Here is a 24,317-nt window from a genome sequence, read left to right as displayed (position 1 = left end):
ATCTAGCAGCTGGGCCTCTCTCCAGAGGACTTGGCCAGGAACCCCCAAGCTTTAAGCCTCGGTTGATGGGTCCTTTCCTTCGTGTCACATTTCCGGTTCAGTCTCCAGTTGTGCGTGACAGTTAAGCTGCTCTCTTCCTTCCTGTCCCCCTGCAGGTCGCTGCTATTAACCCAAACCACCCACTGGCCCAGATGCCTTTGCCCCCATCCATGAAGAACTGCATTCAGCTGGCAGCCTGTGAGGCCAACGAGCTCCTGCCCATGATCCCCGACCTTCCAGCTGACCTATTCACGTCATGCCTCACCACCCCCATCAAAATCGCCCTGCGCTGGTAAGTGGCGCCCACCTCGACTCCCAGCAACCCCCTTGGGGTTTGCTGCAGGGACCCAAGGAATCTACCTGGGTCTTTTGGACCAAGTTACAGGTGTGAGCTCAGGACCCCAGGTGGATGCTGGGATTTTCCTCTTGGGGTTCAGGATGCGCTGTCCCCCGGATCAGGTGCGTGTGTGGCTTCCAGGAGCACCCTCTCCATTTCGTGGCTAACTGTGGCTGTGCCCTCAGATAGTACCAATGTGGGTCATGCTGGAAAGTGGACTTTCTTTTGAAAAAAGAAAAGCCTTCATTAGTTACAGAATTCTTTGCTTGAGTTGAAGTAGAATCTTTCAGTTTATTCCCAGCAGTAAAAAAAAATAATAATAATGATTTTTTTTCCTACCGCCACTCTTTTGAGAAGTTGAGAGCTCTTGCGAATATGACTGAGGAAATGTGTGGAATATTCCAAGACAGTAGGACCTGCATTTAAGACCCTCCATCACTGGCAGGACTCACAGTGGAGTGTGTGTGCTTCTTGTCTCCAAATCCAGTTTTCTCCCCTAGACCGTCTTGCTCTCTTTTAATATCTACTTTTCCCTTTTATATTTTGCTGGAACCCATATACATGGAGGTAAGTAGCTCTTGGTGAGGCACAGGCGGGACAGTGCAGCCGCGTGGGTTCACTGGACTCTGTGGAGGCGCCTTCCTCCGTTTCCTGCCGGGGTGTCCTAACAGCGCAGAGGCACAGGGTCCTGCTTCCTCCCCCACAGCCCTGGAGAAAGTGGGGAGACAAGCAAGGACTCTGGGGGCAACGACACAGTACTCAATCCCTCGGGAGGCCCCTCGGGTGACTACAGCCTGGGTTGGGGGTCCTGTGGTTGCCTTGAGCTGCTGGTTGGATGAGAACTTGGACTTGCAGCTTCACCTCTGTAGCAGCATCAGGTTGACCCACGGCACCTGAGTGAGGGCATCCACCTCCCACCCCAGCCCTCCCAAATCCCGGCTGTGGATACCCCCAGGGAGAGGCCTCTTCTAACATGCCTGATCCCTAAGGAGCTAGTGGAGGAGGTGTCCCCCAGCTGCCGAGCTCACCCCCCGACTCAGCCAACTCATACAGGGCCTGACCGGGGCCATTCCCCACTGCACCCCACAAAGCATAGCACACATGGCAAAAGCAGACTCCAGGGGAGAGAGATGAGCTAGTCATCGTGCGAGGCAGGACTGTTGTCATGAAGCACAGTGCACGTGATGGGAGGTGAAGGGAGGAAGATGCTGGCTGGTAACAGAGTGAGACTACGACCTGGGGATGTTGAAAAGAACCACATAGAGATACAGGTGAGAGGACTATGGTGTTTGAAACAAAGGACACAGTGGACGGGATTCCTAGCGGGAGGGGTGGCTGCAGTCTGACTTAGCACGTTGGGAGATTACAGCGAGGGGCTAGGCACTGGGGAAGGCAGCAGGAGGAGAGAGACAGAAAACAGAAGAAGAGCAGGAGACACGGGGGAGATGGAAGCTCCCCCATGGAGAGAGAAGGGGAACGTGGTAGAGCTGGAAATACCTGAAGGTGATGCGGACACATTCTTCAGAACTGGAGAAAGCTCGAAGGATCTGAGAGGCTAGGGCTGATGGGAAGGGAGGGGAGTGGGGACCCAACCTCGGGGTGAGGCTGAGGCTGCACGGCAGCCACACCCACACTGCCTCTGAGCATCACTCCTTTCTTCGTGGCTGCGCTGCCCTTGACTGTAGGGCTTTTTGTTCTTTCATTTATAAGTGAGTTTTTCTATTTAACTCTCTGTACTCTGTGATTGCTGTTAGAAAAGGTTTATGGTGCCATTTAATGTGACCTCAGAAAGATCTCTGATTCAGATGACTCAGGAAGTTGTTCATTTTATTCATCGTCCAAGAAATAATTTACTAAATACCAACTGTGTAAGCCCATGGGTAAGCACTATAGGTGATACAAAGAAGCATATTGTCCTGAAAAATTTACGGTCTCGTTGAGGAGACAAGATGTGACCTGAAAATTCATTATCTAAATGGGTGCTTCATGCCAGGCAAAGAAATCTGAACATTTCAGGCAATGTATGAGCAAGGACTAAATGGATCTGTGGCACCAAGGGCTATTTGTGTTTCCAGAGAACAGAGAAATCCCTAAGGGCCAAGGGGATCAGGGAGGGCTTCTCGGAGGAGAGGAAAGTTGAGTCAGGGTCTGGGCAGATGGTGGGATTTGAAGGGGAGCAGAGAGCACCACAGGCAGGTGGCCCCCAGTGCAAGAAACCATCCCTGAGTAGCGAGAGTGGGTCAGTAGAGAGAGGACATCGTCCAGAGGGGTGAGGTGAGGTTGGAGTGTGGGCCGGCATCAAAGGGTGGGCCACCTTGATGTTGGGCCAAGGACCTTGGCTTCTAGGACTGGTGGGGGAAGGTGTTTATGTGGGGAAATGACTTAAGAATAGTGTTTAAGGAAAATAATCCATGTAAGGATGGGGAGACCTTGGTCAAATGAGGCCTTTATCACAGCAGTGAGATCAGGATCCAAACTAAAGCAGGAAGGTGGAAATGGCCGTAGACCCCTCGGTGGGAGGGCCCACAGACACACCCCAGAATCTGCGGTGCAACAGGCCTCATTCCCACTCATTTTCCTGCCCCTCCCTGTGGATTTTCTGCCCTTACTGCACCTGTGCACCCCGACTCTGGAACTGACGGTGCACACCAGCTGTGCTCCGGGACCCCGGGCTGGGTGCTACACCTGAAGGGGCTGTGGGTGGAGGGGTGGACTGGCGAGGGAAGAAGCAGGAAGAGCACAGACGGGGCCTCCTGCCCATGCCACTCCACACTCTGCTGCCAGCGCAGTGAGTTTAATCTGTTTCTCCCCCGTGTCTCCGGCCCTGTCGTCCTCCACCAGGGGTCAGAAGGATGTGGCGTCCCTTCACTGGCAGCGGTGGGTCCCTGCCCTCTGGTCAGGGGTCAGGCAGTAGGCTTTCAGTCCACCATGATGCGATACATTGTCTTGGTACCTACCCGAAATCCTTTTGGGAGTTAATATATAATTAAATTTTTTTAAAGTAAGCATTTAGTAGGAAGCACAGTGAAAAATCAAACTAATACAGTTACCAGAGAATGGACTTTGAGGTCAGTACATCACAGTTGTGGATGATGGTCGTCAGATAAGCACTGCCTGGAGTGATTAAGCAGAGTCCCAGATGGGTGGATCTTTTACAATTAACCACTTCCTGCATACTGAGGGATTGAAATTAGATCGAACATGACATTTCACTGAGTGTCCTTAGCCTGTGAATGGCAGTAAACCATATTCATGGGAAGAATTGTCAAGGGAATTCTGTACTTCTTTGTAACAGCTGAGCTTTAAAAAAAAAAAAAAGGCACCAGCCTTTTTATACATGAAGAGAGGAGACAGTTTGCCAGATAGTATTAATACTTATATTTTTAGGGTTAAGCTTCTTTTTTTTAATTTAAAAGTCAGTTTAATATTTTCCAGTGAAAAATGGGATATACATTCTTTTAGAAAATTTACTAAAAAGTAAAAGGAAGGAAAAAATTGTCCAAGATTTTACCACCATTACCACAATTAGTGTTAACCTTTTGGTTAAAAAGTCAGTCTTTTTTTTGTGTATGTACATGTTTGCATTGATGTAATTAGACTAAATTTACAATTTCATATACTTAAACCTTAGCATAACAAACTTATTTATCCTTGACCATTAGAAACTCTTAGTAAATGTTATTTGTAGTGATTGCATAATATTTCACTGTACTGATGTTCTGTGTTATTCAACCAAGTATAGGGCTTTAGGTTTTATGATTCAGGTAAGCTCAGAGTAGCTCTAGAATAGGGGTCCATGGGCTTTTTCTGTGAAGGGCCAGATAGTAAATACTTTAGGCTTTGTGAGCCCGAGGGTCCCAGCTCTGTTGTCATAGCATGAAAGAGCCATAGAAAGTATGTAAACAAATGAGCATGACTGTGTTCCAATAAAACTTTATTTACAAAAACAGGCAATAGGCCACATGTGACCTGGGAACCATAGTTTGCCATCCCCTGCCTTCGAGAATGGAGCCAGGCTCCATTACTCTCCCTGTAAGTGATTTCCTTACTCACCATATACATCAATATAGGATAAGAATCCAAAATATGTTTTTTTCCTTAGGCTGTTTTCTACTTACTAGATTGAGTGGCAGAATACCATCTTAAATTTATTATGGATATATTTGTGTGCTACTGAAATTATAACTCAGTGGTACTTAATTTGCTGTGGGACTTGCTGCAAAATAGATTGATGCCCATTGCATTGTGTGTCATGCAGTTATATTGTCTGTTAATGAAAATGGCAGCATCATTTTGGATTGAATAGAGGTCAAGAAACATGTTTCCTTCATTTCAATTAAATTGAGTAATCTCAAGGAGTTTAAATGTTAATGGCATAGTATTACCGAAAATTTGGCAGCACGGAAAGCCTTGTCTTCATCTTTGCCCAGATAGAGAGACAGCTGCAGAGACACCCCGCCCTGCAGCTGCACTGTGAGACCCTGCATCGTCCATCCAGCTGGGCCCCGCGCTGTGTCCTGCTTGTCTCACTGCAGATGCTTGCTTTGCATTTTGTGACACTTCTGGCATTTGCTTTGTGTTTTGTCTTGAAGACTCAACCAAGAATCAGTCAGAATTACTTTTGGAAACATAAATTCCTGCTGGTGTTTGTTACTGGGGTTAACCATTTATTCTCTGTACAGTTTTCTAAAATACAACTTCTCTGCTAGAGAGCAAACTTTCTGCCTATGCATTTAATCAGTGCTTTCTGTTTGTGATCTTTTTCAGTTTCTTGTAAAAACTGAATTAAAATGAAGTATCTTATGTTTGAAGGCAGGTGATCTAGACACATTAGTGAATGAAATTGTCTTACCAGTTTACTTTGTAGTAATGTCACACTTTGCGTCATAAACCTTGGTGGTAGTAAACTTAATTTGAGATTTATTTAAACGGTTTTCTTATCTGGAGGCCCTCACAATGTGGTCATAACTGTTATCTGGTCCTGCTCCGTAAACCCCAGGACAGTTTCAGGGTAATTTCCAGTCTTTCAGGTTATGTAATTTGTCATGTGCCCACTCTGAGGAAACTATTTTTTCTCCCCAAACTAGACAATGTACTCTCAGTGTTCCTGTCTCTGACATACACGCAATTGAGATAAATATCATAATGTATTATAATAGAGCTCCTTTAAAAAAAAGTTGACATGCGGAAACCTGATTTATGCTGCTAAGAAATGAACTGAACCAGACAGAATGGCACAGGCTGCTGACTCCCTCCCCTGAGCCCAGTCCTCGGGCTGCCACAGGGGAGTAAGATTGATGGGTCCTACAGTGAGTCCACTCAACAAGTCAGAAACGGTGTGGAGCCCTTGGGGATGGTTGAGACTGTTGGGGTGGGGAGTGGAACAGGTGAGGACCAGAAGGTGCAGCTGAGGGAAGGCCGAGGGTGGGCCCTCTGGTGTGCACATCACTCTTTCCATCATTGCCCTGGACAGTGCAGCTTGCCTTGCTGTATCTGGGGCTTGGAATGAATGAAGGAAGGAAGGAAGGAAGGAAGGAGGGAAGGAGGGAAAGAAGGAAAGAAAGAAGGTGTACCACCTCTCCTTTGTAGAAAAAGCTACACCTTTAAAAATCAGAAGCACTACACTACAGAAAAATAATTCAGAGTGAGGATAAACATACCCAAAGTGATAAGAGAGAATATTGGAAATAGGAAGAAGAAATAAGAAAGATTAGTTGGAGGTATGGATCATGAAAAATACAATTGACGAAGTAAAGAATTTAGGAGGTGGATTGAAAGGCAACGTTATGGGTATAACCAGACGGCAAATTAGAGAGCTGGAAGGCTGGGTTGATTAATTCCCACCAAAGAAGTAGAGATGGAAAGAATGAGAGACCAGAAAGATAGAATTAAAGTTTGAATATCTGAGATATTGATCATGAAAAATAAGTCTAGGTTTAGGCCTCACTATGTTAGAGGTAACCACCAAAAGACACAGGAGGAGAGAGGATTTCTTCTCTCCAAAAGAAGGTAGAAAAAGAAACAAGAAAAGCATGGTAAATAGAAAATGTGAAATAAGATGGCTGAAATAAATTTTGAAATGTAAGTGATTACTTAATTGTTAGTGAGTTGAATTCACCGCTCAAAGGACAGTGATTCTCATGTTGGATAAAAATCATCATGATATAGCATGTATCACAGGATACATGTTTAAAACAAAATATTTGAAAGGTTGAAAATCAAAGGATGAAAGAGGAGAAATATGGAAACCAAAAGAAAGCTGGAGTGACAATTTTAATATGCATCAAAGAAAAATCTGAGATTAAAAAATATTGAAAGGACAAAGAAAACTTTTATTGTGGTAAAAAGAGCAGACGATCAAGAAGATACACTGATCATGGCTCTCTATGCATCAAACAATATGGCCTTGAAATATGTAAGATGGGAACCAAAAGGACTCTGGGTAGAAACGGATACACCAGGAACATAGGTACTGAGACCAAGTACATAAAAAGTAAGAAAAATAGTTTAGATTTTAATAGCAGGACTAATTAGCTAGGTCTAATATAGGCATATAGGACCATGTACCCAACAAGCACAGAATACACATTACTTTTGAGCATAGGTGAACCATTCACAGCTAACAAACAAACAAACAAACAAAAAACCTGTGTACCAGTTTCCAAAGGAAGCTTTAATAATCCCAAAGAATTGATACCATATAAACTCTATTCTCAGACCACCATACAATAGAGTTGGAGCTCAATAATGAAAGGTTAGCTTTTAAAATGCCTGAAAACTAAAAATCTTACTCTTAAAAAATAAAGTCCTTAAAGAGGAAATACTTTTAAAAAATTATGAAATACTCAAAGCTGAGTAACAGTGAGAGCACAACTTTTCATGTCTGTGGGATGTAGCTAAAGCAGAAAACGAAGATTAAAAAATAAAAGGAAACTCAAATGTTCACCTTAAGGAGCCCGGGGGGAAATGCAGTAAACAAAAAGGAATATGAAGAAAGGTAGTCCTGAAGATGAAGGCAGTCCTGAGCTGTTCATAGTGTCTCCACATCCAGAGTACCTCTGGGTAGTTTCTCCAGAATTCTCCCAGCAATGAGGAGCAGCCCTAGGGCTCTATCACTCTTTATATAAATTCTGGACCAGCACTCTCATCCTTAGCTCCTCCTTCAAGTGAGTCCAGTACCTCAGTATTCATTCTTTCTGAGATTCTGCATTATGAGGGTGCTTACTTCTTTTTGGCTTTACCCCTTTGAGGTTTAAGGCTTCCATTCTCTCTCTGCTTAGTCACCACAACTTGCCCAACTCTTAATTGGTTGAAATTTTAAATTATGGTAATAAAAGTAGCTCGATCTTGTTGAGCATTATGCTGTGCCATTACATGAATTAACCCGTTCAGCCCCTGCAGGAAGCCTGTGTGGCATGGCCTGCCTTCAGCCCTGCTTTCAGGAGGAGGGGATTGAGGCTTCATGGTCGTGACTGGTAGAGCCAGGATTCAAACCCTGTCCTGACCCCAGCGCTGACACTTGAGACTGTCTGTGTGATGATTGGCTTCTCCCATTTGCTGTATTTTCTCCCTGGTACTCTTTGTCCGTGTCTTACTCTTTTTCTTCCTCTTTGGAGGGAGTTGAGATCCATGTGCATGTTTAATCCAGCATATTTAAGTGGAGTCATGGGCATTTACTTAACTTGGTAAAGGCTGTACAGGGCTTTTCAGCAATATGCTTAGTGGAGAAACTTGAGATGCCCTCCCTTTGACATTGGGAGTAAAGCAAGGGTTCTCTCTGGCACTACTTTAGTATTAGAAGTCCTGGTCATCAGTAAGACAAGATACAATATTTGTAATTATCTCTGTGCATTATGGATCATCTTTCATATTTCATTGATTCTAGGATGTACATTTTCACATCTGAACATATCTGAGACCCAGTACCATCTTTTGAAAAATAATGTGCCTGTTTAGTTGGAAGCACTTTTTCTTTCTTAGTGTACATAGAAATGCTTAGAAAAGCCCACGTCAAGGTGTGTGCTATAACCTTTCTCATTGCACTGTTTGTGAAATAACTGACTCAGGGTTTATCACTAGGGATCATGGGTAAAATATCATTTTTGTAAGAGGTAAAATTACTGAACTCGGTTTACACGTACCAAAAATAATCTCAAATTGTAATGGTGTTTATAGATTTTAATTAGGAAAGTCTAAAATTTATGGTCTAAGCTTTCTCCATAAGACCAGAAAAAGAGAAGCACATCAAACCCTAAGTATGTAGAAGAAAGGAATAAGAAAACAGCAAAAATAAACGAAATAGAAAATGTATCAGAGAAATATACAAAACCCATGAAAATAGATGAAAGTTTTTGAAAAGTTCAATAAAATTTTTAAACTCTAACTAGAATGGTCAAGAAAAACAGAAAGAAGATATAAATCCCCTATTTCAGAAATGAGGGAGCATCACCACAGATCCAACAGACATTAAAAGGATAGTAATGGAATCCTTTTAAGTATGAAGGACTTGGTGCCAATTAATTCTATGTCTTAGGTGAACTGGATGAATTTCGTGAAAAACACAGAATACTAAACCTGACACAAAAAGAAAAAGAAAATATGGATAGTTTATATCTCATAAAGAAACTGAATTCCCTAGTTAAAAGCCTCAGAAAGAGAACTGCAAGCCCAGATATCTTTGCTAATGAATTCTAGCAACATTTAAGAAAGAAATAATACCAACACTTATACAAACTCTTTCAGAAAATACAGGAAGGGGAACATTTCCCATCCCATTTTAATAGGCTGACTTTATCTTAAAAATCAAAGTCAGACAAAGACTCTGCAAGGGGGGGAAAAAAGCTACAGGTCAAGATCTCTCATGAACACCGGTATAAAAATTCTTTGTTTTTCTTTATTTTATTTGTTTAAGACAATTTTTAAAAAATTTTTGGCCTTGCCGCACAACATGCAGGATGTTAGCTCCCCGACCAGGGGTCAAACCTTCTCCACCTGCAGTGGAAGCACAGAGTCTTAACCACTGGACCACCAGGGAAGTTCCAACAGGTATAAAAATTCTTAACAAAATATTAGCAAATGAAGCCCAACCATATAGAGAGAAGATAAAATATTATGATCAAGTAAGGCTTACCTCAGAAATGCAAGGCTTAACGTGAAAATCAATCAGTGTAATTCATTACATTAGCAGAATAAAGGGGAAAACCTATATGATTATTTTAATAGATGCATAAAAAGAATATGACAAAATTCAGCACGGTTTTATGACAAACTGATTCAGCAAACTGCAAATAGAAGAGAACATTCTCAAGCTCATAAAAGGCGTCTAAGAAAAACTTACAGCTAACATTGTAGTTGAAATGATGAAAGACACTTTCCCCAGAAGACTGGAAACAAGGCAAAGATGTTTACTCTCACCGTTCCTTTCGACGTTGTACTGGAAGTCATAGTCAGTGCAATAAGCTAGAAAAGAATAAAATGGCATGCAGACTGGCAAATAAGTAAAAATCTCTTCACAGACAACATGATTATCTACGTAGAAAATCATGAGAAGTCTACGAAAAAGTCACTGGAACTAATGCATTTTAGCAAGGCTCCAAGATATAAGATCAATACCCCCAAATCAGCTACATTTCTATAAAGTAAAAACTAATAGTTGGAAATTGAAAATTTTTAAAAATATATACTATTAGCTATGGCATCAAAATTCTGGAATACTTGGGAGTGAATGTAACAAAATATATGCAAGATCTGTGCACAAAAACTATGAAACATTGCAGAGAGAAAGACCTAAATAAATGGAGAATTATACTGTGCTTATGGAGTAGAAGACTCAATATTTTAAAACTTTTATTCTACCCAGGTTGATCTATAGATGCAGTGCAATATCCCAGTCAAAATTACACCTTTTTTTTTTTTTGGAAATTGATGTTGATTTTAAAGTTTATATAGAAATGCGAAGAGTCTAGCCAAAACAATTTTGGGAAACAGGCGTGTGGTTCATTTCAAGATTTAATGTATACATATAGCTGATTCACTTCGTTATACAGCAGCAACTAACACAACAATGTAAAGCAATTACACTCCAATAAAGATGTTAAAAAAAAAAAAAGAAAGAAATGTGTGTGAACAAACAACTCATGAAACGGGAACTTGAAGTGGCTATTAAAATTTTGGAAAAAAAAAGATTTAATGTAAAGCTACAGTAATCAAGACTGTGGTATTGGTATAAGGATAGCCATGTAGATTAATGGAACAGAGTATGGAGTATGGAGCAGAATTAGACCCCCACATATATGATCAATTGATTTTGGACAGAGGTACCAGATAATTCAGTGGAGAAGGGACTGTCTTTTCAACAAATGGTGCTGGAACAACTGGCTATCCATTTGGGAAAAACAAAAATAAAATCAAAACCCCAGCCGTTATTTTACACAAAGCAGAAAAATTAATTTCTGATCTTCTATATATAAAAAAACTATAAAACTTATAGATGAAAACATAGGAGAAAATGTTCATGATTTCTTACATGTAACACAAATAGCATAAATCATTAAAAATTGGTATATTGAGGTTCATCAAAATAAAGACATCTGTTCTTTGATAGACACTGTTAAGAAAATAAAAAGACAAGCCACAAACTAGTTGAAAAGATTTACAATACATGTATCTGAGAATATATAAAGAACTGTATCTAGAATATAGAAAGAACTGTAAAAACTCGATCATAAGAAGACAACCCAAATTTTAAATAAATGGCCAAATGATTGGAATAGACACTTGACAAAAAGAGAGAGGAAGAACCGACAGACCCACAAAAGGTGCTCGTGTGTTGGCCAGAATGTGGAGTAACTGGAACGCTCATACATTGCTGTGGGGATGAAAATGGTACAGCCACTTTAGAAAACAGTTTAGCCATTTTTAATAACTTTAAATATACTCATAGCATACAACTCACCTATTCTATGTATTTACCAAGGAGGAATGAAAACATGTGTCCACACTAAAATGTGCAATGAATGGTCATAGCTGTGTTCATGGTGTCCAAAACCTGGAAACAGTCCAGAGAGATGTTCATCCATGGGTGAATGGACCAAATTTTGGGACATACACTTAGTCTGTTACTGCTTACCAATAAAAAGGAACAAGCTATCAATATAACATGAATGAGTCACTGCTTGAAAAGAAGATAAGCACAAAAGAGTACATAGTTTATCATTTTGTGAAGTTCTCAGAGTGAACTACAACAAGAGAAAGCAGATCTGGGCTTGCTGGAGCCAGATACAGGGATGAGATGGACAGCGCTTCTGGGGGGTGGAAATGTCCTGTGTGGGAATTGTGGTGGTTGGTTGCACAGACATAACACATTTGTCAAATACTTCAAATTATAATCTGAAATGGGTGCATTTTATTGTATGCAAATTGTACCTCATTAAAGTTGATTTAAATGTTTTAAAATGCATAATATTGGGTGAAAAAATGATACTGTTTTGTAAATTAAATGCAAAAAATATAGTATAAACAAGTTTGCACATATACTTGAAATATGGAAGGGCATACATTAAATAGATGTGAGTGCCTATGGGGTATTGAGACAGGCTGGGGATGTAGGGAAGAAAACGGCAAAACAAAAGAGAAGGCTCATACACGATGATGATGTGTTCCACTAACTCGGGACTGTGAGCAGCCTTCTGGACATCTAACATCTTAGAAAGTCACATATATGAAACGGACTAGACAGACCACCCTTTGCAAGATACCAGGATTTTAAAATCATGTCTCCTTTTATTTCTTTTAAATATCAGGTGTCAGTGTTGTCCCAAGGCTCAGTGTAATCAATAATGGTAAAAAGCTAAGAAATATAATGTTTACAGAGTTACTGTCTAAATATTGACCAATTTGACCAAATTTTAGGCACATAGGGCCTTTTGAGAATCATCTTATTTCCCTGAGAAAAAGTATTAAGTGAATTTTTTTTTAAAGGGCAGCTTACCTTTTTATTATTGTTCACGTTTGGGTTTATTTATCTTCTAGTAATTTGCTGTTGGCTCACATTCTCCTTTCTCCTCCAGTGTTTACCTAACAAGAGTACGTGGAATGTATTATCTCAAACGGATCTCACTAGGCAGTTCAGTGAGTCCAAGAGTCTTTGGTGAGAGTTTGAACGAATCAGTATGTAATGTGTGTGGAAGACTCGAGGGGAGCAAGCGTGAACAGAATATTCTTTTAACATAACAGGAGTGTTCAGAAGAGAATAAAGATTATATGCAGTTCAGCTCACAGTGGGACTCTTACAGCCACCGAGTTATTAATATAGTTACAGGAAGTCAACTTTGGGTGAAATTATGCTTATAAAATAGTGTTCTGCCCCCGCCAGCCAGCCTCCCTCCCTTCCTCCCGGTCCTCCTCATGATCGTCGGCCAGTGGAAGCAAAATCATTTGTCCTCTGCTGCTTTGATACCATCATCACTATGTTCCAAATTAGTTTTAATCCCTGTTTGAAATCATACGTGCAGAGCAACTAATTATATCACTTTTTATAAAATGATTACCTGATAACTATTTATTTGCTTATTTGTATCTTCTCCTTAAACTTTTGGGCATTTTAACGGTACTTTGACTTCTAATCTGATTTGTGTGCCTAAGGATGCAAAATCAGTAACAGTAAATCACATTGCTTCAGAGACTGTTAATGTATACAGCTGCATACTTGACAGCACACTTTCATGACCCTTATGGACATAAAAAAGCAATCCTTTGATTGGTGCTGAACTAGGCGGTGTATTGCATGAACCAATTTCATTCTCTTTTTACTTTGCTGGAATGATGGAATTGATGGTCCCTCTTAAACAACATCACGTTTTGAATACCAGAACAGTGTGACCACGTAAAACCCATGCAGATGGTAGCATAGTGACCCCATCAGTGTCTAAAATAGTGTAAATTAAGCCACGAGATGTCAGCCTCCTCTTTGTTTTTTTTACTTCTTTATTTTACACACTTTATTCTGAGCGTTGAAGCTGGATGCAGAGGCCATGTTAAGGCACTGAGACTGGGCGTTAAACCTCGTTCTAGTGTTAACTATTGTCACCATGGTCATCAGAACAGCTTGTTTGCTTATCCTGAGACTGAATGGACTTGTGAAATAACTTCTTTTGAACATGTGTTCTGTTCTGTTCAGTCAGCCTTATTATAAGTACTAAAATTATAAAGATCTGTGAGACAAAGTCTGCTAAAGAGACACTTTTTATCCATGCTGCTCTTGGGGTTGGAGAAGAGGATGAGGACATTCCTCTGCTCGCCGTGGAGGCAGCCAGCATTTCTGGGGGGGTCATTGGTCCTGACCTCCTGTGACGAGTAAAGTCTGGCTCAAGTGAGGAGGAAGAGGCACCTGAGCACAGTCACCGCCAGGCCACGTCTGGGCGATGGCAGAGCGTCCAGTGTGGCAGGGGCCCTGAGGACTGAGGGGGGGCAGGTGACCATGAAGTGGGAAGAGGGTGGAGCCGTGGATGTGCAGCTTGAAGGTGGGCTGTTCCGTAGGACCTTGTTCCAGGGGTATGGTGCTGGGTCTGGGGTCCCGTCTCCAGAGCCAGTGAGATGGGTTGATCTCTCCCCTCCAGGAGTGTGATGGCTGATTCGGGAGACGTGTACGTGGATTAGTAATAGAGTAACTCGAGTGCTGCTGGAAATGGGCACACGGAGATGCAGACCCACACCCGACAGGGCAGCTTCCCCAGGTGGGCGAGACCTGGAGGCGGCCATAGCAGTGGCCCTCTGGTGGGCGTGGGCGAGCTCAGGACACCTGGGTGCTCCCAGCTGGCCTCTCCCCAGCCCCACCCACCGCCCCAGTGGAGGGCAGCAGGATTTGTGGATGTGACTCATAAAGGTGTTTCAGGGCCTTCTGATAACCCCCTCCTACTAAAAAAAAAAAAAAAAAAAAAACCAAAACCAAAAAGAAAGACGGAGGTAAACAAATGGGACTGGAATGGAGAGGTTGCTTTCCACGTGGAGGAGATCTGAGGGCCTGGAGGGAAGGAAGAGGCGGGAGCTGGACTCTGTCGGGTGAGGCGGGCGGGTTCTTTGCTATCTGGTGGAGGGTCTGTGGTTGTTGTCACTTTGTTTTGAGCACAGCACGTGAGGCTTGAACAGGTGCGTGAGATGAGAGGAAAGCTCGTCCCAGGGGAGTTGTTTCACTGGGGTCCATCACCATGGTTTGGATGCAGTTGAGGTTACTCATAGAGAATGTAAGCCGAGAGGAGGGCCAAGAACACAGCACCAGGTTCTGCGATTCCTAATGTAGGAAGGAAGTTGGCCGGAGGGAGTGATCGGAGGGGCAGAGTGGAGAGGGCACCCAGACCCCCACATCCCTCTGAGGACCCTTCAGGGTTGAGGATTGGGAGAGGCCTTGAAGTTGACAGTTAGGAAGTCCTCAGTCACCTCGGGCAGTTCTAGAGCCACTGGAGTGGCAGCCAGAAGGCACAGGGCTACCCTGAGAAAGGGGAGGCAACACAGGCATAAACTATGTTAAGGAAGTGAGGGGTAAAGGGGCAGAGGATCAGTTGCTCTTTTGAGGGGAAAATGGACGACTTAAGGAAAGAGGTTGTTGGCTTTAAGTTAGTTGCTTTTTTAGTGTTCTTGTTTTTAATAGGCAAACATTTGTAGACTGGAAGGTAGGTATCTTTTAGAGAGGAAGCAATTGAGGCAGGCTGAGGCTGCCCCTTTCCTAGCAGTGGGGTTCATCTGCTTCTTGAAGCCGTGAGGGCAGGTTTGGAAGAATCTCAGTGGAGGGTAATGTCCCAAGGTCACTGACCTGACACCTAAAGCAGAGTCCAGGAGTACAAGCAGGTAAAGTCAGCAAGCATGACTCAGTGAACACCCTCGTGGTGTGATTTCCAAGCTTCCTGCCTGGCTTGGGAGTCCAAGGACAGATTGTGTATCAGACGTTGTAAGGAACACAATTTACATTTAAAAGATAATTGGAAAATCAACCTGAATTCGCTCATTTGCTGCCAGAATACCAGGAATTGGCTCAGTTTCTCAGCAGAGCTCCTCCTCACCCCCGCCCCCTGGGAACTGTTTTTCTGGTAGATTCAATACCATGAGAGCACGGAGAAGCCAATGAAATGTCTGGGCTTCCTTCCCTGCACCTGACCTGGCGTTGCCAGGCTCTGGTCTGCAGAGGAAACTTGCTTTGGCCTGGTGCCTCTGCTTGTTCCCCGCACGGTCCTCAGACCAGCAATGTTATCATCATGTCCACCTGCCTCTAAGTTAATGGGCACAGACTCACGGTTCATAAAGCAGCTGGAATATCTGGTACTTATCGGGGTACTTAATTGACAAATGTCTTACAAGAATTAGAATCATATCGGTGCTATTAATGTTCAGAAACATATTTGGGTGTTTTCTTTTCCTTCAGTATAAGTGGAGACATGAGTGCAGAAAAGCATGTAGGGAGAGCTTAGGTGTTAGAAGGAACAGGAGAGGATGGGGGTGGGGGGTACAAAGTCAGTCCAACCTTAAATATGAGACCTAAAAAGCAGGAAGATTTAAATCCCGAGGAAGACAACTGCATAGACTGCAGCCCGAGACTAGACTTGGGCGGCTGGCATGCCAGCCGTGGTCCAGGCAGGAAGGAGAGACTTGACTATAGTATTCCTGCAAGGCTGTTGGCCTTTGTTAATGAGCACAGGTTGGACCAAACCTGGACCTGAGATGTGCACATTTCTCATTTGTTTGCTGTTTAAGCTACTTCTCTGTTGCCTCTATTTTACCTGTTAGACAGGGATGTGCAGCTACTTCTGTCAGTTCTCTCCTGAGCCAATGGCTGGACCACTCACCCTGCCTGGTGGCTCCCACTCCACCTGTGGCCTCCCCCGCACAGCTGGAGGAGTCTCTCTTTATAGGCTTTCATCTTACTACTTGTTCCCTCTTTTCTTCCTGCTTTCACTGCTTGAGTTTGAGACGATGCATTGAATTGTCTAGAGGAGCACAGTGGTACATCATTTTTGAGTTTGGGTCCGGTGGCCTTAGCCCCCGTGTGAATGTTGTGGCACGTGGCTGCAGAGGTGCGCTCTCATGCTTGGCCACGTAACTGACTGGGTAGTTTCAGAACCTTCTGAACCTCAGCTCTCTCCCCTGAATTAGAAATAATAATAGCAAACGAAGAAGCTGTCTGAACACAGAAGGTACTTCATAAATGACATTGTCCCTATCTTAATCTTCCTGGAATCCCTGGAGATGCTGCCGGGAGGACCAGCAGATGGTGGAGTCATAGCTCGGCTCACAGCTTCTGCCCTAAAACGCCAAACCCATTGCCTCTTTTCCATGTTGTGTTCTTCTTCCCAGGAGTCATTTAGGAGTTCAACCTGGAAACTGAGTCAGAGAATGCGAATTTTTTTAACGGGAAGAACTTCCCACGTTTAAAACACCTGGGGCTTATTACAGAGACTCCTTCTTGTGGCTGCTTTTTTTTTTTTTTTTTTTTTTTTTTGTGTGTGTGTGTGTGTGTTACGCGGGCCTCTCACTGTTGTGGCCTCTCCCGTTAAGGAGCACAGGCTCAGCGGCCATGGCTCACGGGCCCAGCCGCTCCGCGGCATGTGGGATCTTCCCGGACCGGGGCACAAACCCGTGTCCCTTGCGTCGGCAGGCGGACTCTCAACCACTGCACCACCAGGGAAGCCCCTTGTGGCTGTTTTAAAGCATGGGTTTTGCCGTGCTATTGGCAGGCGGGAGGTGAGCTGCAGCTGAGAAGCTCCCCTTCTCTCCGGGGTTGGAGTGTGGCCTCACACGCGATGGGAGCCTGGTGACCGAGTCTGAACTGACCAGGCGTGCACAACACTGAATAACTGCTGACTGAATTTCTAAGCCAACCTCCGGCTTTCAGGAGTCTCCTTGCAGGGAGAAGTCTACTGGTTACATAGGAAAGAAGAGAAATGAACATCTGCGTTATTCCAGTAAAGTGTCTGTAACTCGCTGGAGGGGTTTATTTGTATCTTTTGATCATGGAAGGAGCGTGACACTGCACAGCTCATCTTGGTCTCCCATCCTGCTTAAAATTCCTTCCAGCCGATTTCTTCTCTCACTTGTATCTGGAGAAGAATCAGGGCTTGGCTTGGGGCCACCAGACGCGCCAGGACTTCTGAGTTCTGCAGTGACATCAGCTTCAGTCCCCTGTAATAGGGACTGACTGATTCTAAAATGATCCACGCAGGTCGCTGTGTAGCTCACGAGCACTGCTGCTCTCAGCGTATCATGGGCTTATGTTTTTAAATAGGGTCAGCTCTTTTGAAGTTGTCACTTGAATGGTAAGTGGTATGGAATTTGGTGCTGCAGCACCTTCCCTCCTCATTCACTGGGGCAGGGGTGGCCTCGGTTCACCTGTATTTCCTCCATCCTTGTGCACACAGGCATGAATTGACCCCCAGAGTGAACTTTTGGATGTAGAGGAAAGATTGGGGGTCAAGGACATAGCTTCTTAATACAGAAAGGGCACATCAGGCAGCAAGAAAAATATAGTAAGAATAAATACGGTGGAAGATTGTAATTTAAGTGGTGTTCGGCTCTTTAGTTTAAAAGAATCACTTAATTTTTACATAAATTTAACTTTCTGGGTCTGCCATGAGGCCATCCTATATCCTAGACAAGGACAGATGAGGGCCCAGCTGTTGTGTGTGAGAGTGAGTAAACAGGTGTGTTTACTGGGAAACACTCCCTTCAGCCATTTGGCCCTGTTTTCCCCTTATACTAGAGAACTTCGGTTCCCAGGGGACAGCAGCCTCCACCACCACCTCTCAACCATTCCTCAGCACTGCCAGCGCATGAAGACGCCTACTAAATCAGAACTGTGCAGCAGGGCTCACAGGGAGGTTCCCTGGGTGAGAGGATTGGGGTTCTGTGTGTTCCGTGTGAAATTCTTGTTTTCTCTGGCCGCCCCTTCCTGACTGCTGACTCCCTCCAGGCAGGTTTGTATGTGTTCACTCCTCAGCTTTGTCAGTAGGCAGTGTAAACACAGTCCTTGTTTTCAGTTTATCAGGTTAAATTACACCTTAAGATTTGAATCAGACTGAGGAGGCTGTCCTGGACAAGCTGGATTCTAACTTCTTTATCAGGTGAATTCCATGGAAACAGGGTCCGGAAAGTTTGGAAGAACTCCATGGAAGCTTGTTGTGTGTTCTGCGTCTCTCCTGTGGTTGGGGGTCGTGAGTGTCACCTCTGTGGAAGAGAGCTGCACTTTTAGGAGAGAGTGTTGGTTTTCTGCTTTTGCAGATCAGTACAGGGGCTTTGCTGTCAGGACCGACTCTTAATGACCATGGAGATGAGCTGGGCTGGGAGGGGCTGGGAGCCCCTCTTTACATCTTGACATTCTTCAAAAACAGAAACAAACTGCTCAGGTTTTGAGAAATTAGATCTTTCCCTGGAGTGTTTTCCTGACGTTGACTCATCAACGTAGGAACATCTGCTTTGACCTCTCTTTCTCTCTCTTTACTTTTCATTGCAGGACAGTTTTCAGCCATTCTAACAAAACAGTCAAGAGAATAATAAAACAAACCCCCTTGTACTCATGACCCAAATCTTACGTTTGTTACTTGCTCTATCATTTTCTTCTTATGGCTATTTTTAGTAAATTACAGAAATTATGATATTTACCCTCCAATACTTAAATATGCATTTTCTAAAAGACATTGTCCTTATGACAATTGTTTTGACCTTTTAACCTCTCCTGAACCAAAATGACAGCACCCTTGCAGAGTTAGCACTGTTCCCTTGAAAGTTCTTTCTGCTTTCACTGGGCAGGTACTTAAGGGACCCCTGGGACGTCTTCCAGGCTCTGGCCCTGGGAACAAGACAGACAGGATAGGCTCATTCCGACCATCATTCAGATGCTTGCCTCTGAAGCATTAGAGGGCAACTGAGACAGCTGGCTCCTGAACCTCATTTGTGTCTTGTCCTGGTTACTGGTCTAGAAGCTCCTGAGGAGAGTGAGCCCTTCTGTGCATTTAAAAGTGGTAGCTATTTAAAGATTGTAAATTACAAAAGTCTCTTCTTCTACTTTTTTTTCCCTAATAATACACATGGCATGCTTTTTAATTTAGTTACAAATACCAGATGATTGGCACACTGTTTCATGTGGGTTTCTTTGTTTTTTAACCTGCTACATTAAATGAAATGTCACAGAATTTGCTTGTCTTATTTTAACAGTGTATTGCCACTTTGAGCTGTTTCCCAAAATTCCTTTAAAAGCCTGACATCTCTGGCAGTGTGCTTCATGTTCAGAAGGACTTGGTTAAAATAGTCTGATCTGTGAAGCTTCCGTGGCATCTCCATCCGTGGAGACCCCAGTGTCGGCCCATAAGAAGGACTCAGCCACACTCAGTACAGCCTCTGCTCAGAACGCAGCTACCCCGAGGACTCCAGAAAGTGAGCGGCACCTTGGGGACTGAAATCAAACCGTGAATAACACTCATAGTGGGGATCAGTTCTGCGTGTCTTTTCCTGCCCTGTGTCTCCCAGCTCTGACCCAGGTGCAGACTAGACCTGCACAGGGAGTGCTGAGAGCAAGACTACTGGGGAAGCCCCTCTTTCTCACTGGAGGGGAGGGTCACCTGCATGTGGGAGAGAGTGGAGGGCACACCCCCTCCACAAAGTGCCAACCTGGAGCTCAATTCGGGAGCTCTCCGAATCTCTTTGTTCAAGATTCTTTTTAGAGCTCAGTCTCCAGCCCCCTTCCCTCCTGAGGTCAGAGGCTGGAGGTCAGCATGGGGCTGAAAGTTCCCTGCTGTTATCCAGTGTTGGTCTGTCTGGTGACCAGCCCCCACCCTGAGTCACCTCATCAGCATAAACTCAGGTGTGGTTACAAGGGGCTCCAGAAAGGAGACAGCATATGCTTTGTATCCTCAATGAAATTACAGAAAAATGGTCTCTGAAAAAAAATGAATAAATATTGAGATTGACAAAACAGTACATCAGGATGAAAAGAGAACTAGCAAAGAGAAAGTTTAAGAAATCAAATTTAATTCTGAAGTTTGTGACCTTAAAATTGGTCAGGAGTACAGGAAACAGAAAGCAGTAAAAACTAATGAGAAACAAGAAAAATAAAACAATGAAGATTCAACATATAGATGATTATCCTTGAAATATGGAATAAAACAAATGGTAATAAAATAGTATGTAAGCATAAGCCATATTTCAACAAGTATTGATGTAAGCTTTCTCATTCTCTTCATAAAGTTACCATGACTGAGGTACCAAGGCTGACGAATGCAGTGTGTATACACATACACAGACACATACGCACAAACACAGAGGCACACACATATGCATACACAGACACACACTGCAGATGAGTTCAAAATGAAATATTAGCATTTAGAATCCTGCCGTATAGTAAGAGAAGAATAAACTTTGGCCAAGTGAGATTCGTTCCAGGACTGTTGTGATGACTTTCTGTTAGGCTGCCTATTAATATAATGCATCATCTTAATAGGTGAGAAAAGAATAGTTATTTGATAAAATTAAAAATGAATTTTAATAAAACCTTATAATAAAAATAGAAGAATACTTCCTTTACATAAGAGAAACCTTCTAAACTAGCAGCTATCATCATGCACTGATGCTAAGTGACTCAAATCAATACCCTAAAAGTACAGGCTACCTCTGGGGAGGGAGCGGGAGCAGACACCATGGCAGGGACACATGGGGCCTTTTAGATTTTGTAATGTGCTATTTCTTAATCTGTGTGGTGCTTATATTTACTTTATTGTTCCTTAAACTCACATCTGTATCTTATATACATAAGTAGTATACCATAAGTATATGGTATACTTCACAATAATTTCCTTTAAATTGTTACCCTTTTTATATATTAAAAATAGCCAGTAAGGAAATATTGGGAAGGAAAGTAAATCTGATTCACAGTAGCAGCAGTAACAATGACAAAACGTAAACAAGGGGCTTCCCTGGTGGCAAAGTGGTTAAGAATCTGCCTGCCAGTGTAGGAGACATGGGTTCGAGCCCTAATCTGGGAAGATCCCACATGCCGCGGAGCAAGGAAGCCCGTGCGCCACAACTACTGAGCCTGCGCTCTAGAGCCTGCGAGCCACAACTACTGAGCCCGTGTGCCACAACTACTGAAGCCCATGCACATAGAGCCTGTGCTCCACAACAAGAGAAGCCACCACAATGAGAAGCCCACGCACCACAACGAAGAGTAGCCCCCATCCACCACAACCAGAAAAAAGCCCGCGTGCAGCAACAAAGACCCAACACAGCCAAAAAAAAAAAAAACACATAAACAAGCTAAGAGTGTATTGGATGTATGTATAGAAAATTCCATAAAACTTTACTGATTGATACGAAAGGATATTTGAATAAATGGAGGGATTGACCACATTATTATTACATGGTGAGAGCCAGAAGATTAAGGATATAAATTCTCCTTAAATTAAACCATAAATTTGTCACATATTGATAAAGTAATTTTAAAGGTCAAGTAGAAGGATAAATGTTTGAGAAGTCCCATGAGAATTTTTTGAAAAAATGTGTGAAAGAAAATTTGTCCTACTTGTTATTAAAATGCATTTTGAAGTTTCAGGTGGAGTAAGAGCAGACATTTGAGGCCATGGAACAGAGTAGAGCGTTCCAGAAACAGAATCTGCTGTATAAGAATTTATCATTTGGAAAAAGAATGAATTACTCAATACTGTATGGGGCACATGGCTAACCATTTGAATTTTTTTAATCCTTACCTCTTACCTGAAAAAATAAACTCCAAATATACCGAGGATTTAAATGTAAAAAAGGAAACTCACAAAAGTACTGGAAAAACTGTCAGGAGACTTAAAGAGCTATAAAGGAAGTGATAGATTTTATTAAACACCAATTTTAAGTTTTGTATGGCAAAGAAAACAAAAAACAAAACTTAAAATTATAAATTGAGAAAAATTGTGTAATATATAACAAAACCACTGTTGGTTCCGTTAATGTATAAAGCACTTTTAAACTCAATAAGACAAGAAGGGCATAAACAGGAAACAAGCAAAAGAAAAATACAAAGAACTGGAAAAATTATTAGCTAGCATTTAACCTCAATAATAATCAAAGAAATTCCAATGATGTGTCATTTCTCACCTATCAGTAGAACAGAGGGTTTGTTTTTCTTTTATTTTGATAAACCCAGTATTTTCCAGAAGTTAAAAAGTGGGTATATTCAGCCTTGATGAGACAGTAAATGGCATTTCCCTCTGGAGAGCATCAGATGAGTGGTCATTCAATATGTGTACCCATTCGTCAGGCAGTTCCATTGCTACGAATGCATCCTGAGGACAGCACACTTATGTTCATGAAAAAGGTAATGTTCTATGCATCAGCTTTTATATTGTCCATGATACACAAGGACAAGTTACAGAACAGAGTGTATAAACTACAGTCTTTTCATATAATGGAATACCAGTCAGCAACAAAACAGAATAAATTCATGATACAAACAAAAACATGGATAAACATCCAAAACATTATGCTGACTGGAAGAGGCCTTATACAAAAGTACATACTTGATGAGTCCATGTATGTGAAACTCTAGAACAGAGGAACGAAAATAAGTAGAAAAATCAGAGCAGTGTTTTTGCCTCTGGGCGCAATGGGAAGAAGTAGGAATTGGCCGAGAAAGGGTGAGAGAAAACTCCCTGGGATGTTGGTAGTGGTCCCTGTAGGAGCTTGGGTACACGGGCATGTGCAATTGTCAGAACCTGGTGAACGAACAATTAAGATGTGTGTACTTCATTGTATGTAATCTTACATCAAAAGACAAAAACAATAAACAGATACTGAGATCTCAGTATGTGTGCTGAAGAATTTAAAGGCAAGTGTACCATATCCTCTGTCGCACCAAAAATGAGATGGATTAATGGACGGAGAGGCAGAGATGTGATAAAGCAAATGCAATCAAATTCTGATGGTGGAACCTAGGTGGTGGGATGCAGGAACTTACTCTAAAATTCTTTCAACTTTGTTGAATGTTGGAAAATGCTGGAAAACAAATGTTTAAAAAAAAAAAAACCACAGCTGTGGTGTGTATGGCAAATTCTCTTGTGGTAAGAAAAAAAACTGAACAAAACCCAAGGGTAGATATTGGTTGTGCACGTGTGCTGGGCACATTCTGGATGCAGAGGAGCAGTCAGCAGTGGTCAGCAGTGGAATGGGGCAGCAGGACAGACTCTTAATTTTCCATTACACACATCTGTATTGTTTGGGATGTTCCAGTGACTGTGACTCCTAGAACAAAATAAATCAGCATGATTCAATTTTCTCTAAGAGGTAAATGTGAAAATGTTAATGGTTATCTTAGGTTTGGGGGTAATTTTTACTTGTAATTTTCTGTACTTTTAATTTTTTATGGTAAATATGTGGGGAGTTTTCTAATTAGAAAAAAAATTAATGTATTTCCATTCTCAGAAACAATAGCATCCAACAGTTATATGATAGTGTACAAGGTTACACAGTTGAGTTTTTTTAACGTTAATTAATTTGTTCTGCATAAAAATCTTGAAGCCACTCACTTTCAAGAGCAACAGGAAAAAAAAGATATATGTGAAATATTAGAAATTAATCTTATACCGTATTCACTTGTTGACACATTTATGGATTATCAAAACTATATATTAAGGCACCCTTCTAAGTACTGGGGGCACACTGATGAACAAAATAAGAGAAGTCCTTGTACTCATTGAGCTTATCTTCTATGATAAAGACAAGCAATAACAAATATATAATAAGGTAGCAAGAAATGTTATTTTTAAAAAGCAGGGTATGCAGGTAGAGAATGAAGGTGTTGTTTTCCTTAGGCTGGTCAGGGAAGGTAGAAGAAGTCCAAATAAAAGGAGTAAACCTTCCAGTTATCTGGGGCAAGAGTGTTGCAGGCTGAGGGAACAGCAAGCGCAAAGGCCCTGAG

General features: G+C 42.4%; 1 protein-coding gene across 6 annotated transcripts in view; it reads left to right on the top strand.

Moving 5' to 3' along the window:
- RPTOR (regulatory associated protein of MTOR complex 1) overlaps positions 1 to 24,317 on the top strand; it is a 342,781-nt gene that overhangs the window by 185,982 nt on the left and 132,482 nt on the right. For all 6 annotated transcript variants that reach the window (XM_067715878.1, XM_067715876.1, XM_067715877.1 and 3 more), the window contains exon 6: positions 156 to 331. In XM_067715878.1, the coding sequence (XP_067571979.1) occupies positions 156 to 331 (176 nt within the window). The remainder of the gene's footprint in view (positions 1 to 155; positions 332 to 24,317) is intronic.

This window comes from Pseudorca crassidens, chromosome 19 (assembly GCF_039906515.1).
Source record: "Pseudorca crassidens isolate mPseCra1 chromosome 19, mPseCra1.hap1, whole genome shotgun sequence".
Taxonomy (NCBI): Eukaryota; Metazoa; Chordata; class Mammalia; order Artiodactyla; family Delphinidae; genus Pseudorca; species Pseudorca crassidens.
The sequence above is the reverse complement of the archived record's forward strand: the minus strand, read 5'-3'. Positions and strand labels throughout refer to the sequence as shown.